Source organism: Macrosteles quadrilineatus, unplaced genomic scaffold (assembly GCF_028750875.1).
Source record: "Macrosteles quadrilineatus isolate MER2022 unplaced genomic scaffold, UCM_ALF_1.0 Scaffold_8__2_contigs__length_117827958, whole genome shotgun sequence".
Classification (NCBI taxonomy): domain Eukaryota; kingdom Metazoa; phylum Arthropoda; class Insecta; order Hemiptera; family Cicadellidae; genus Macrosteles; species Macrosteles quadrilineatus.
The window spans coordinates 92,108,902-92,124,008 of NW_026542601.1; the positions used below are offsets into that span (position 1 = coordinate 92,108,902).

The 15,107-nt window shown below is 35.0% G+C and overlaps 1 protein-coding gene across 1 annotated transcript; it reads left to right on the forward strand.

Annotated features, from left to right (window-relative positions):
• Positions 1–5,976: 5,976 nt before the first annotated feature.
• Positions 5,977–15,107, forward strand: LOC129000146 (damage-control phosphatase ARMT1-like). Its single transcript, XM_054427075.1, has 9 exons — positions 5,977–6,159; positions 6,837–6,920; positions 8,213–8,318; positions 9,949–10,178; positions 11,257–11,419; positions 12,133–12,298; positions 13,625–13,852; positions 14,462–14,713; positions 14,943–15,107. Exons 1-9 carry the CDS (start codon positions 6,155–6,157, stop codon positions 15,050–15,052), a joined length of 1,344 nt encoding a protein of 447 aa, XP_054283050.1. The 5' UTR covers positions 5,977–6,154; the 3' UTR covers positions 15,053–15,107.

Genomic DNA, 15,107 nt, shown 5'->3' on the forward strand with positions numbered 1-15,107 from the left:
CAGTTCCCTCACTCCTGACAGCTCGCCTTGACTACTTCCTTCACCACTTCTTACGTCGCGGACCTCTTTCCCTCCCTTCCCATAGCATTTTAGGATTGCCCATACCCTTATCTTATCGTCATAAACAGTTCCCACACTCCGGACAGCTCGCTTTGACTACTTCCTTCACCACTTCCTACGTCACGGGCCTGTTTCCCTCCCTTTCCCATAGCATTTTTGATTGCCCATACCCTTATCTAATCGTCATAATAGTTCCAACACTCCGGACAGCTCGCCTTGACTACTTCCTTCACCACTTCCTACGTCGCGGACCTGTTTCCCTCCCTTCCCATTGCACTTAAAGATTGCAGATACCTTAATCTAATCGTCATAAACAGTTCCCGCACTCCGGACTACTCGCCTTGACTACTTCGTTCACCACTTCCTACGTCGCGGACCTGTTTTCCTCCCTTCCCATAGCATTTTAGGATTGCAGATACCCTATTCTTATCGTCATAAACAGTCCCCACACTCCGGACTGCTCGCATTTACTACTTCCTTCATATCACTTCCTACGTCACGGACCTGTTTCCCTCTATTCCCATAGCATTTTATGATTGCCTTTACTACTTCCTTCACTACTTCCTACGTCACGGACCTGTTTCCTTCCCTTCCCATAGCATTTTAGGATTGCAGATACCTTAATGTATTCGTCATAAACAGATCCTAGACTTGATCCTAGACTTCCTCGTATATGCTACCCTTGACTACAATGTATCGAGTAATCTTAAGTATAATCTTTGCTCAATATTAACAAGTGATGTTTTTCCTTTTGTACTGTATTTGTAATTTCCTAGTATACTGTGGGTAGTTGGCTTATTATGAACACATGCTAAAACTTCAAATCTTTTGTTTACTTTTTACTTGTTATTTAATTCAGCCAACATGGTTACCTAGCAACCCATAAGACTAATGTTAAGAAAATGTGATTTTCAGTTTCATTTTTCTACGGATTCCTGAGAGACTTTTTTAACACCATATAGATGTTGGCACTCACCGATATGGTCTTTATCACCATGCAAAATTTGAAAACGATTGATTCAGCCGTCTAGGAGGAGTTTGCGTATTACGAAATGCATAAAAGTCGACGTATAAAAGCTTCGCTCGCTTCGCTCGCTCCGCTCAATAAACACTATTATTTTGTATCTACTATTGTATCTATTATTTTTTCAGCGTTAGGAATTTGTAATTACAGTAATGTAATTCAATGATTATCGTAGCAAATTTCAAAACTTTCAATATTAAATAGTATTCATATTTAAAGCACATGATATCATATTTAAGAATAACACAGCCCAATAGGCATGTTGCTAGCCACAAAACAACAACAAAATGGTAGTGTCTCAGACTGATGCGGAAGGGACGGATTTAATTCCCGACACAACCACAAAAACGTTGCACAAAAACTTTATCCTCACGTTGACCCCATGTAAAATGCCACTGGCACTGGCGTATAAAAAAATGAGAATACTGAGAACCAATTCTTCAGGCGGTATCAGTGACGGGACGCCGATGCAACGTTAGTTGGGTAGTGTACTTTATAGGTTAACTGTTGCTTACTGGGCAGGTATAATGCAGTCGTGTTTGGTGCAAGTTCTTAAACACTTCTTAGATAAAATAAGTTCTCTTTTTTTGAAATCTTGGTCTGATTTTGGACATTTTCTGTTTAGCATGCACATCGGCACCAGTTGGAAGGATGTTTTCGTAAATCAATATAATGCTTGAATGTGTTGTAATGTTGCGGTATTCCTTTGATATTAAAACCACAAGTCTCAATAATGCAAAAACATGACATTATACAAGTTTATTTTTAGACATTTCTTTGACCTTTAAATAAACTGGGAAGCTTGAACACATTAAACTAGGTCCTCAAAATAGCTTTAAAACCACTCATTTTAGCACGTTATTTCCAAATTTTTCCCGGACCCCCCTCCTTTACTGGGGGGCATTCCATACCCCCCAGGCCCCCCGGTGACCCCCCCCAAAATATATGTCTAGGACCGCCCTTGTATATATATATATGTCCGTTAGCAAGATAACTCAAGCAAAAATGATCCGATTTTGATGAAATTTTATACAAATGTGTAAACCTACATTGATTCTAACGAGTTCGCGAACCAGCATGATCGGACTATGGGAACGGTGGTTTAAGGGAGGTTTTGTGGGGTAAAAATTGGTTTCTCCCACTTTTGACCCTAAAAATATATAATGTTGCAATTTCTTTCCAAACCATTTTGTAAAGCTAAAAAAAACAGGTAATTTAGTATATTGAAGCGTTGTTATGGGCCTAATAATTACGGAGAAAATTTAAATTTCACTATAGGGAAGTAGCTATTACCGTAGGTGGCACGGTAAGACCTAGGCCTGGGACAGATATACTTTTTCATTTTGATGTCCCTAGAGGCCAAAAACACAATTCGTTCGAATATATATATATGTATATATCCGATTTTGATGATATTGGTTTGAAGATGTTAAGGCAGGATAAACTTGAATGAATCGCGAACCAGCATGATCATGGAAACGGGGGCTTATGGGGGGTTGTATGGGATAAAAATAGGGTTTTCTCAATTTTGACCCTTAAAACTTAAAATTTCCTAATTTATCTTTAAACCATTTTTAACAGCATCAAACAAATAATTTAGTATATTGAAGTGATTTGTACGGTTATTGAGACCATTAAAAAAATTATAAAATTTCCATGTTATTTTTATGGAGAACAAGTTAATGGTTGTGTTGTGGTTTGCTTGTTTATGGATATATTTTGACCAAACTTGGAAATTTATTTATTTTATTATAAGCTATTAATATTATGCTAAATGCCCCCGCCACAGCAAACCTGCAGACTTAGCGAATTTCAATTTGCCTGATTGGATTTACACTAAAATGTCTCCTTAAAAATATCACATTTGTTCCCTATTTAAACAGAATTAGTTTAACGAGTACTTAAGTTTGCTGCAACAGGGAGGGTAAAAAAGTTTTTTTTAAATGTAAAATGTTATAAGGTACTGTAGTTTAGTAAGAAATTAATGTATTTTCCAAATTTTATCAAAATATGTTGATAAACAAGCAAACTAAAACAGTTGACTTATTCTCCATAAGAATAACATGGGAATTTTAAAATTACAATTTTTTTGAATTTTATCCGTAACAATTAGGCGCACAATAACGCTTCAATATACTACAATTTATTTGTTTTTTTAAGCTCTACAAAATGGTTTAGAAAGAAATTGTGAAATTTTGTGTTTTTAGGGTCAAAAATGGGAAAACCCTATTTTTACTCCATAGAACCCCCCATAAACCCCTGTTTCCATAGTCCGATCATGCTGGTTCGCGAACTCATTCAAGTTATCCCGCCTTACACCTTCAAACCAAATTTGATCAAAATCGGACAAAAATTACTCAAGTTATCGGATGGACACACACACACACATATATATATATATATATATATAAATTTGAACAAATGGTGTTTTTGGCCTCTGGGGACATCAAAATGAAAAAGTAAATCGGTCCCAGGCCTAGGTCTTGCCATGAGACCTACGGTAATAGCTACTGTACTTCCCTATAGGGAAATTCGCTAAAACACACTTTATTACCCTTCCTGTAGCAGCATACCTTGGTACTTGTTAAACATGACATATTGTTTAAAAAGGTGTTTAGAAAGGTGACTTAAATGACCCATCGTGTTATCGTCCAGTATCCCAAATTTTTCTAAAATATACGAGAAAGTAGTTTATTCTCAATTAGTAGATTATTTAACCGGTTTCCAAAAAGGAAAATCCACCATATCAGCTGGTTAGAATTCATTGAATCAATAATATAGATTTTGGACAAAGGGCAAAAAGTGGTTGGTATATTTCTTGACTTTACTAGGGCTTTTGACAGTGTGTCACACAAAAAACTCTTAATTGCATTGCATAATTTAGGAATTACTGGCAAAGAGTCTAAATGGTTTGAATCATATTTAGAAAATCCGAAGCAATTTGTAGAAATTGAGCACACTATTTCACTATTAAATTCAACGATTCAAAAAATCACTATAACTATATCCGGATTCCGGAAGTTTAACTCTCAAAAAATTAAACATGGAGTACCACAGGGGTCAATTTTAGGACCTTTATTGTTTCTTTGTTACATAAAAGGGCTACCTGACTTACTACCCGTAAACAGTATGTTTATATGCCGATGACTCTAATATCACTGTGACAGGGGTCAGGGGATTCCAAGGAGGGTACATATTGAAATTGCATTATTTATTAGTCTCGCAATTATTAAAAATTTCCTTTATGGTAAAAACCTTCTTCTTAATTCAAGTAAATCCACTTTCATATCTTTTTGTACGAAACAAGCAAGGGTCAAACTAAAACCAGAAATCTATTTAGATGACAAACAATTACTGTAGACCAAGCAGAAGTTACAAAATTTCTGGGACCTTTCAGATATATAAAACATGTTGTTAACGTTAACAAAATGTCAACAGATTTGTCTTATTATTCTGTAATTCATTCTACCTGTCCTACGGAATAACCATTTACGGAGCAACAACTCAGACAAATTTAGATAAAATCTTGCGGAAACAAAAAAAAGCGTTAAGAATTATGTTTAAGTTGAAAAGGGATAAATCTGTTAAACATTTATTTATTTCCACAAAAATCCTGATGGTTTATGCTCTCTACATTTTAGTTTTAGAGACTGTAATGTATGTGAAACAAGTAGAAAATCAAAATTTTGTAAGCAACGTTCACCGGTACAACACCAGATTAAATAGGTAGACCGGTAGAACCACACAATTTAGAATTTTTCAAAAAGAAAACGTAATATATGGGAACAAAATTTTTGTTTCATTTACCAAGGTCATTTCTTGGTGAACAAAACCATAGATAAAACATTTAAACATACTCCCTAAGGAGGAGTACTTGAGGAGTATGTTTTATCTATAGTTACAAAACTTAAGTAAATGAAAGAATAACTTAAAGGAATGTTTGGTAAAACTAGCCCCATATACTCTCTAACAAATTTTTTCGAAAACCACAGATTTTAGAGTAATTTGTTTAGAGTAATCGATGAGTATAACAAATCAAATCAATTGATAAGAAGATGAATTTACGTTCCATACACATTAATCATAATCAATTATTTACTTTAAATTTAAAAAAAAATAGTATAATTGTTTATATATATATGATTATTGTCATTTCTTTTTATTTCTTTTTGTAAACATTGACAATATTTGTTGATACTATTGAACAAAATTATAAATGAAGAATATTTTAATTGAATTGTTATTTAAATAGATTTAATTGAAAATCCACAGGTCCACAGGAAAATCGTTTAGTTTGCAGGTTTGCTGCAGCGGGGGTATTTGACTCTATTGTGTGTTTCATCTTGAATTTAAATTATTTCAGTAAAATCTCAAAAACAAAACAAATCATTTATGAGTATGGTAAATCAATTTATTTAAAAGATTATTCCCAAACAGATCAATATTACAAATTTAATACTTTTAATCTATGGCTAATTTAAGCTACAAATTCAAATTATTAAACTGCACCAGAAATGTTCCCAAGTGAAAGAAGAAAAAGAAGAGTATTTTCTGAATGAGACTTTTTGGACTTTTTTTAGCTATTTGCGATTTGCGACCCTGAGTTTTGTTTTAGGTTATGTTATTCTATTCCGGTTCGTCATAATATAATTTTATCATCATGTCAGAACTCAGAACATTTCACGCACGAATACTAGAAACATGTTTCTATTATTCATGCGTGGAACATTTAGATTTAGATCCACAACCACAACATTCGCAGTTCAAAATAGAGTTGGTTGGTGAATGATAATTTTATTTTGGATCAGCCTTTGACCTTTGACCTTGATAGGGATAGGTTGAATTTGTAAAACATTGCAGTTTTTTATAATCTGTAATGTTTGGTAAGTTTTGATTCTTAGGCCTGATTCTTATGATAGAAAATAGGCCAAATACTAGCCTGCTTGATTTCAGTGTTACTTTACTTGTTTGTACCACAGGGTTGATTCGACTGTAATAAAGATAATAAAGATTAACATTCCATTCCATATTTTGAAAATTGAAAGTGATTGGCCTATTATTAACTTCAAAATGAGGTATGAACAATTGATTTTGTTTTGTGTCTTCTTGGGCCTATTTAATATCATCCAAGTAGATTAAATATACCTAGTTGGATTAACTAGGCATAACTTAGATAGCCCCCCTACCTAAAGTTTGGTAATTATAAATACTAACAGTTGACTAGAATTCTTGTAAGTAAAATATGCCTTAGAAGTAGCTTTGACAAGCTATTGATTATACTAGGCCTGCGTGATGTAAAATTACAAAATGAACTTAAGTTAGAGGCGTGTTTCGTTTCTAACCTAGTGGTTAGCGTCTCAGACTTCTGTGCAAGAGAAATGGGTTGATTCCCAGCACACCCACAAATCATGAACACATGTTGCCGAAGTAAATGGGCCTACAATTAAGTTAGGTGGGACTGGTGGCAGGTTAGATAACTTAATGTATGCCTTGCCAGTAGCCATTCTCTCAGAAGTAAAAAAACATTAATAAAGTTAGGCCTATAGGCCTAGGCTAGATTAGAACATCAGTAAAATGAGAAGGTTTGATTTAATCTTTGGACATGGTTTAAATGATTCTTATTTATTTTAATGGTATTTATTGATAAAGTTTATGGCCTATTTTAAAAGAGAATGTTGCAGTTTGGTTAAGATATAGAAATATAACTCCTTGTCTAGATTTTCTTGGATTAAGTGTTTCATTTTGTTTTCAGCAAGCAACCATCGTGTGCAGCTTTTGCATCAGTTCAAGACATAGAAACTCCATGGGATGTTGCTCTCAGTTCTAAATACAAGAGGTAACTATCACCAATGAATACAGACCCTCTAGGAAGAACACAAGTTGGTTAAAATATGTTGCCAGCCAAAATTTGGTGATCGATATCGGTAGTGCCCTCCCACCAGGAACGCTGCCAGTTTTTTTCCCTCCGATAAGTGCGAGCGAGAGAAGAGAAAGAAGAAGACATCACGTGACAACCACACTTCATCCGCCTTAGCATCACTTCAGTGTATATCCTAGAAACGTTAATTTACTCCGCAAAATTAACCCTTAGAGTGCCAGGCGAGAAATAAAAGTAACGCTCAAAAAATGCCGATGATTTTTCCCGAAGGTCGCGCTAAAAATTCCGAGCGCGATCTGGCGATTTTTAGGTTAAAATTTCGTAAAAATCGAATTTTCGATATTTCAACCAATGAAAATCGATGTATCGCATCTAGTAACTTTCGACTCAATGTTAATATATGGGTTAAAAGAATCTGAGTATCCATTCGGTTGTTATGACAACTGTTCGATCATTACGAAACGTCCGGTCAGCCGGACGTTGGCACTTTTGGCTCGTTCTAAAAACGTCCGGTCGGCCGGACGTCGGCACTTTTGGCTCGTTTTAAAAACGTCCGGTTCCCCGGACGTTGGCACTCAAAGGGTTAACACCAGTCCGCACACAAGAACATACAAGACACAAAGCAAAGCAAACACGATCTACCCTAACATAGACTCTAAATTCAGCAGTACACTACAACATACTGTCTCAAAATACTACAATTTGCTACTCCAACAATTTAAATGTTTACACAACAACAAAACAGTTAAACACCTGTAAAAATACCTTTTAAACAGGCCATATAACTATGGTAGGCCTACCTCATGAATTACGGCAGGTACATTCATATACACACACATAGGCTACAAATTTCCCCCAGCTAACTTATAACAACTTAGCAAAAACGGGTGAGGTTCATTTGTCCGAGTTTTCAGTTGTCCGATATTGGAGGAATCAGTTGTCCGAGTTTCATTTGTTTCGGTTTGATAAATAACTAATAATATTTAGATACCTAAATCAACTGTCCGAGTTTATTAAAATATTTCCCTATATTAAAATATCAGTTGTCCGAGTTTTCATTTGTCCGAGGATGGTTTAAATAATAATAACATTCGGTTAAATCAACTGTCCGAGCTTTCATTTGTCCGAGGTTTCAAATCGTTAAAAAAATATTGACTTTAAGATTGAAAGGAAAATCAATCGCCAACTGCAAATAGTTTGTCTACAATTGAACAAAATGTTTTTTTTTTAAATTCTAATTCTTATTCTAGGAGTTTTGCCTACATCACTGCTAAAGATAGATGGCCAGTAATTTTACAAAAAGTTATTGATGGCTTGTCAAATGAAAGAGATGTGATCTCAGCTCAATATGGAGAGGTATGTTGACAACTGATAAATTTAAGCATAGACTAACCAACACAAGTAGACTTTTCATCCCATTGTAAATTTTGAAGCACGTTTTTCGTGTCTAGTTCATGTACGTGACACAAAGGCGCTAGTGTCGATGAAACTTTGTTTCAATTATTTTAGGGTTAATTTCTTGATTTCTGCTTTACTGTTTGGTTATATAACTAGGGGACAAGTTATTGTTTATGATTAGATCGTATTATTTGGTTAAACGAGGTTTTAAATGGCTGTAATAACGGGAAACAAATTGTAAACAAAACACGACCTCTACATAAACCGTACATGAACTAACAATAAAATTGTCTTCAGCTGTTCCATGAGGATGAGAAATCTACTAAGGGAGTATGTTTTATCTATGATTTAAGTTATGTTAATTAAAAGTTATAAATTTTTAACCTATCTGATAGATTGTTTCTGTTTGATACAAAAGCAGCTGTTCCCAAACTTAATGGTACCATATGGCCATCCACTTTCATCTTAGGGTTATTTAAGCCTCGTTCACACGGTGCGAGTTTACAAGCTACTCGCCAGCGTGTAAGAAGCCGGCGAGTTGGCGAGTGTGCTTGTATTCGTTCACACGGAGCTTGTCCACTCGCCAACTCGCAGACGTGTGGAAAGACGCCGGCGAGTCGGCGAGTGCGCTTGTAGTCGTTCACACGATGCTTTTTCCACTCGCTCAGTAGCTGGCTTGAACCGAATCCTCCAACATCTTTGAGTAACAAGCGCACAAGCACAAGCAACTGTGTTCACACTGGGCTACTTTACACGCCTACTCGCTCAAAAGCTGGCGAGTTGGCGTGTAAAGTAGCGGCAGCGTCAACTTTTTCCAGAGCTTTTTTACAAGCAGCTTTTGAGCGAGTACGTCGTTCACACTGAGCTATTTTACTAGCTGCGTGTAAAAAAGCCGGCGTGTAGCTTGTAAACTCGCCCCGTGTGAACGGGGCTTTACCACGCTAATAATTTTTCTATAAGAAGAAATTTTCTCAATATGTCCAAAACACTTACTGTATTTTAGGAACCTTAAATAATGATGACTTGTGAAGGTTAAGTATACTATTTTATTTACAAGTGGAAACCCTGTCCCTCAAATATGTTGTTTCAAATCAAACAGCTTTTAGGGATACTTCTACAAAACAAAAGTTTGCAGTGACATAATGTTCATGAGTTGAAAAATATGTTCATTGTTTGATCTCTCGCCACAATCCACCCAATTGGGCCACAAGCCATATTGGGAACCACTGACCTGACTTGTATGATTATGCATTTGGACATTTGATTTCAGATCAAGAACAATCTTTACAATCACATTTATTTCACTCATATAGTACATTTAAAATTTTACACCAATCCACAATAGAGATAAACTAAACAGACATTTTTCCAATTTTTATTTTTCCTTGCTGTGTGTGTCCATGCACCATAAACTTGGTGTTTAGGGATTTAAAACTTTGTGTTCTAAAGATTAAGGAAAACTAAGAAAACATAGCAAAAATATAATTCTAGAATAATCTCTGGTATGAAAGTGTCGAGACATATTGATTGGATCAAATTTTATCCAATAAGAGATATATTTTCACACAAACCCTTAATATATTTTTAGCAAGGTAAAGAAGATGTGGAGAATGTGCTCAACTATTTATTGATTTTGAAACACGACATGACTACTGACAACTGCTTTATCAACGTGGTCCAAGGTGTTGACGCTGCTATTTATAACAAATACTTAGACAAGAAGAAGAAGAATGGATCTCCAGTCACTTGGTATAGCACAGAATGGCTGTATGCCGAGTGTTACTTGTACCGAAGAATTAAAGAAGCTTTCCTCTTGAGGTAATGCACAAGATCAGCAGAACCGTTTATATTAAACATTTGTTGTCAAATTAGTCCAACAAATTGAAGTTGTTTCATTGATAGAATTGAAGTGCTGTTATACAAATATCCTCATATAATTTATCTGATTTTGTATTTTACTGTAAGTCGATTTACTTTATAACCATGTATTTATATGTTTAAGGTAGTATGATTTATGCATGGAATTTTTATTTTGTAACACAGCAAAGAATCCAGACTATTATAGCTGACATCCATTTGGTTCTTCAGCAATGTTGCAAGTGGTGCATAGTATACCAGTGTGTCTGACACTCTGTCAACACCAAAATGCATAACTTGTGACTCATCAACCTATCGTCTATCACACTCGGCATCGCTACTCGATCGTACTATGATAAACATTGTATATTACTTAAAACCTGCCAAATTGAACTCTGCATAAATTCCCACTATTTTGTGAATCATACACATGATTGTTCAGCACCGTATGCTATCTCCTTCTCCACATTTCTATACACTCCGTCTAATCAACCTTCTTTTAGGTCTTCTTCTATTTCTACTTCTTTTTATAACCATCAACTATTTTGTCCTGAGAATTATCACTTCTCAAATGTCTAAACCATCTTAATATATCTTTTTCTGTGGCTATACTATGAAAGAAAACATGAATACAAAGTGACGTCTTTGTAAAATTGTCCTTTTTACAAATTTCACAGCATTGTTTTTATAAGTAATGTGTCCTTATCATAAATTAAACAAAGCTTAACTGAACTAAACTAATCCAACTTAAACACCGCAGCCCAATGTGGCAGACTCTTCCTAAAAAGATGTTATGGCTTAATACATTCATATTCAATACATACAATCAATTTTTATCGAGTGAAAATTATATCCAATATGATTTAAATATCGAACTAATATTTCCTTTAATAACATATAGGAGGTTCTCTGCGGAATTATACCCACTAATAGGATTTTTTCACGGATAGCTTAAAATAATTATATTTTAGGTGTAATATGTTAAAGATTAAGCACTCTTAATTATTGCTTACCTTCTGTTACAAATGATTTTTTCCAGCAAAACGCTTGGTAACTATGATCCCTTCCATCAACAAAAGACAGAAGCAATAGAAGAAGCGCTCACTTCCATGGAAGTCCTTGCATCTTTCTTGTTGAATCTATTTGAAAATCACCATCAAAGTTCTGAGATTGAATACTTAACTTTCCAACGCATTCTTAAGGTGAGTGATTGCCTTAATGTGCTGCCTTTAATTTCAAGTGATATTGAAAAAATAGTAGCCTAATTTAATTGATTTGCTGTTTATTGGATTATTTAAGTCCTAATATAATACCACTTATCAACCCCTGTCATTTAAACTCAAAAGTTCAAATATGCTGCGCCATATTTTAATGGGCGAGATGTTGATTTATAAAGTGAATGCTTAATGAACTTGACACCGGTCATTCCACGTACTAGAGAATAGTCATTAAAATGTATTTCTCTGAGAAGTCACAGTTTTCTCAAATTGAATTACACACATACATTTCTTTATCAAATTCCATCCCCAAGGTTTGGTGTTAACTAGGTCCCTCTATTTTCTCACATTAATCCACATTTCCTCTTTCTCCAAACATCTGCCATTTCAAAGTCAAATTCTAAGTCTTTATTCAAATAAAGCAAGGACCCATCAAAATATTTCTTAAATTCAAATACATACATGGAATTCCATTCCTCTCCACCTTATCTTGAATAACATTACATCATTTGATTAGATACAGTACTTAAAATTATGGTATAGACTAAGAATAAGGTCATAGTTTCAATTGCACAATAAGCTGTTCCAGCTATGATAAAATCCCATGGTCACTTTTAAGCCTAGTCCTCTGGTTATAGTTTTGATTCATTAGTCATGACAATCCATTTCCATAGTTCATTGTGTTTATTTTCTTCCAGCTCTCTCTGTGGTCTAACAAAGCTGATCTTTCATTGTCTTGTGGAAACCGTGTTGAAGTTCAAGCCAACCCTCTCAAGGCAGTTGATGAGTTGAATGACTTTATTCTCTCTGATGATTCTCAAGCTGTTTGGACCGAGGTGTCAAAATCGAAAAATCTTATTATAGGTTTGTATTACTCTTGGTCATCCAAATTATTTTCATTCTTGGTGAATTTATTATCAACAGTACCATTTTGGAACCCCTAACCCCCTGTTGCTTTGCTTGGTACGGTCTAAGCACGGTCCCGAGGCCCACATGCATGGGCAAATGTAGGTTTAAAAGAGGACACTAACCTGTTAAAAAAGGTTTTACTTAAAAGGAACAAAACAAATATTGTCTTATTTAGGGTAACATGGTTACAATATGTGACTTATGTTAATACTAAAACCATTTGACTAAAACCATTTGATTTTTGAGGCTGGAAGTAACAGAGGTTGAATTTGTGTCACCTCTTAGCTTTGTATATTATACTTGTGTTTATTAAAGGATGAATGACGCAACCATATTACAGTAGACCCTCTCTTAATCGACCTCGCAATCGCATTAACCGATAATCGGATTATCCACTTTGATCGTTAAATATTACAGTTTGTTTTAAACCGACCTTGCTTTGAGAGCTGTTCAGATTAATCACCACTTTCTAAGAATCTCGGCATTTTTGCTCCCACGCTCGGTGATGGTAACCATAGCCCCTGTAGAGATAACCTCTACACGATGTGACTAAGAATAAGTATTTAGTATTTATCCCAAAAAATATTACATATTGCCAGTTTGTCATCATTCATCATTGTTTGTAGCGCGAGCACATCTGATTTGTTATCTGTGCGGCAAATTTATAAAATCATGGTGCGTTACGATTTTGATAACTGATCTATGTCTAATAGTCAGGAAAAACGGGAAAGTCGGAAATTAGTATTTAATTTCAAAATGGTCTTGAAAAGTCGGGATTTAGTCTTTATTTTGATGTTAAAGTTGGGAATTTTCACGGTTTTGCTGCGATTGCACAAAACGACAATCACGTAACTGCGGGAGATGATAATGATGTCTACACGGGAGCGGAAGATTTTCATGATAAAAAAAAACAAATTGGCTAGTTAGAATTTTGTATTGCTGAATTGTTTTCTTAACTTGAAAAACGCCCTATTATCTTAATCGTCATAAAGACAGGGGTTGGTGTAGTATTACCAAATTATTTAGAAAATTTTGTTGAACTTTGAAAATTGGTATCGGTATCAAGAAGCGAGAATCAATACATTTTAAAACACTAAATGTGACATATCGTTAAATGTAAAAAAAACTAGTCTTGAAAAATCTGGAATTAGTCTTGAAATTTAAAATGGTAATTAACTAGACACTCTGTGTAGTATTTTGACCCTTTCTGTAGCATTACACTAGTTCAAAATGTGTGTATATTTTGTAAATTAAAACAATCAATGATAAGTTTCTTTGCAGACATTGTATTTGACAACACCGGTGTGGAGGTGATGACAGACTTATGTCTCGCCGACTATTTGACTTCTATGTACAATGCAGAGAGGGTGAGGTTCCATTGCAAAGCTATCCCGTGGTTTATCTCTGATGTGATGGAGAAAGACTTTCACCAGGTGATAGAGAGACTTTCCAACCACACTCCTGCCTGCCAACAGTTGGCAGCTCGCTGGCATGACTATTTGGAAAATGGTATGTCATGGAATTCTAAATTAAATCGTTTGTTACTTGTTCTTACGTATACCATCACACCAATCATGCTTTAAATTTATGTACTATTAACAAGTTTTAGGATTTTTTGTAAGAATAGAGAGACAAAATTGTCAAAATAAACACAAACCTTTACACTATGCACAAACAAAACATTATGGTATTTTACTGTCACTTGTAGCATTTTCAATTAAAGGTATGAGTTAGATGACGATTTCTTCAAGCTTTCCCATTCAGGTAAGCCTGCTATCCTCACAAAAATCCCAAAAGCCTAGTCCCTTTTCATAACCTAGTCGAAGTTAGTTGAAGGTATTACATCCTCAGTCTCTAATGAAAAACTTGATTTTAATGCACTTTAAAGATAGATTTGTATCAATAACCAACAGTTGATATTACATTTTCTCCCCCACCTCAAATAAGCTTCTTCAAAAGAAAAGGTTTTAATTGCCCAAGCTGTAGTCACTTGTTTTAAATGTCAATACTGATTTGCTTATAATTCGTATGAGGGTTGTCATTGTATTTTTACAAATACAATTTTGTTCAATGGATTGAGAACTTTCCTATAGCTATAATTTATGGGTTTGTTTTTAGGAAAATGGACGGTCCACAGTGATTGTTTTTGGACTTTGCCCTTTTCTTACAACGAGATGAAGGAGCAAGACCCCAAGCTGCACAGTATGTTGGCCGAGAGCAGCATCATCATTTTCAAGGGGGATCTCAACTATCGCAAGTTGCTCGGAGATATCAACTGGAAGTACACAACTTCGTTTCATGCGGCTCTGAGAGGCTTCAACCCTGCTCCAATTGTAGCCCTGCGCACCGCCAAGGCAGATCTGATAGCGGGTAAAACAAGTATTTTTATCACTTTGAACAGAAATTCGTTATTTTCTACAACAGCTGATATCAAAGCAAATTTTCCAAGCTCTAATTTAGAGCTAGAGAAATACGATCCGCTCGTTTTCCCTTATGAATTTATTTCTAATTTAATCCTCTACCAAACTATTGTTCTTTACCAATCGATGAGAAAAAGTAGAAACTACAAAAAAAACTTATTTAATTACTCTGTTTGTAGGTTTGGAACCCAGGTTGTATGAACCTGTTTCAGCTAAGGACAAGAACTGGCTTTTGACCGGTAGCTACGGCCTTATTCAGTTTGACAACACCAACTCCAAAACCACCTAGTCTAATGGAGACTTATCATTTAATAACTATCAGAACAAGCTTTAATCAATCTGTT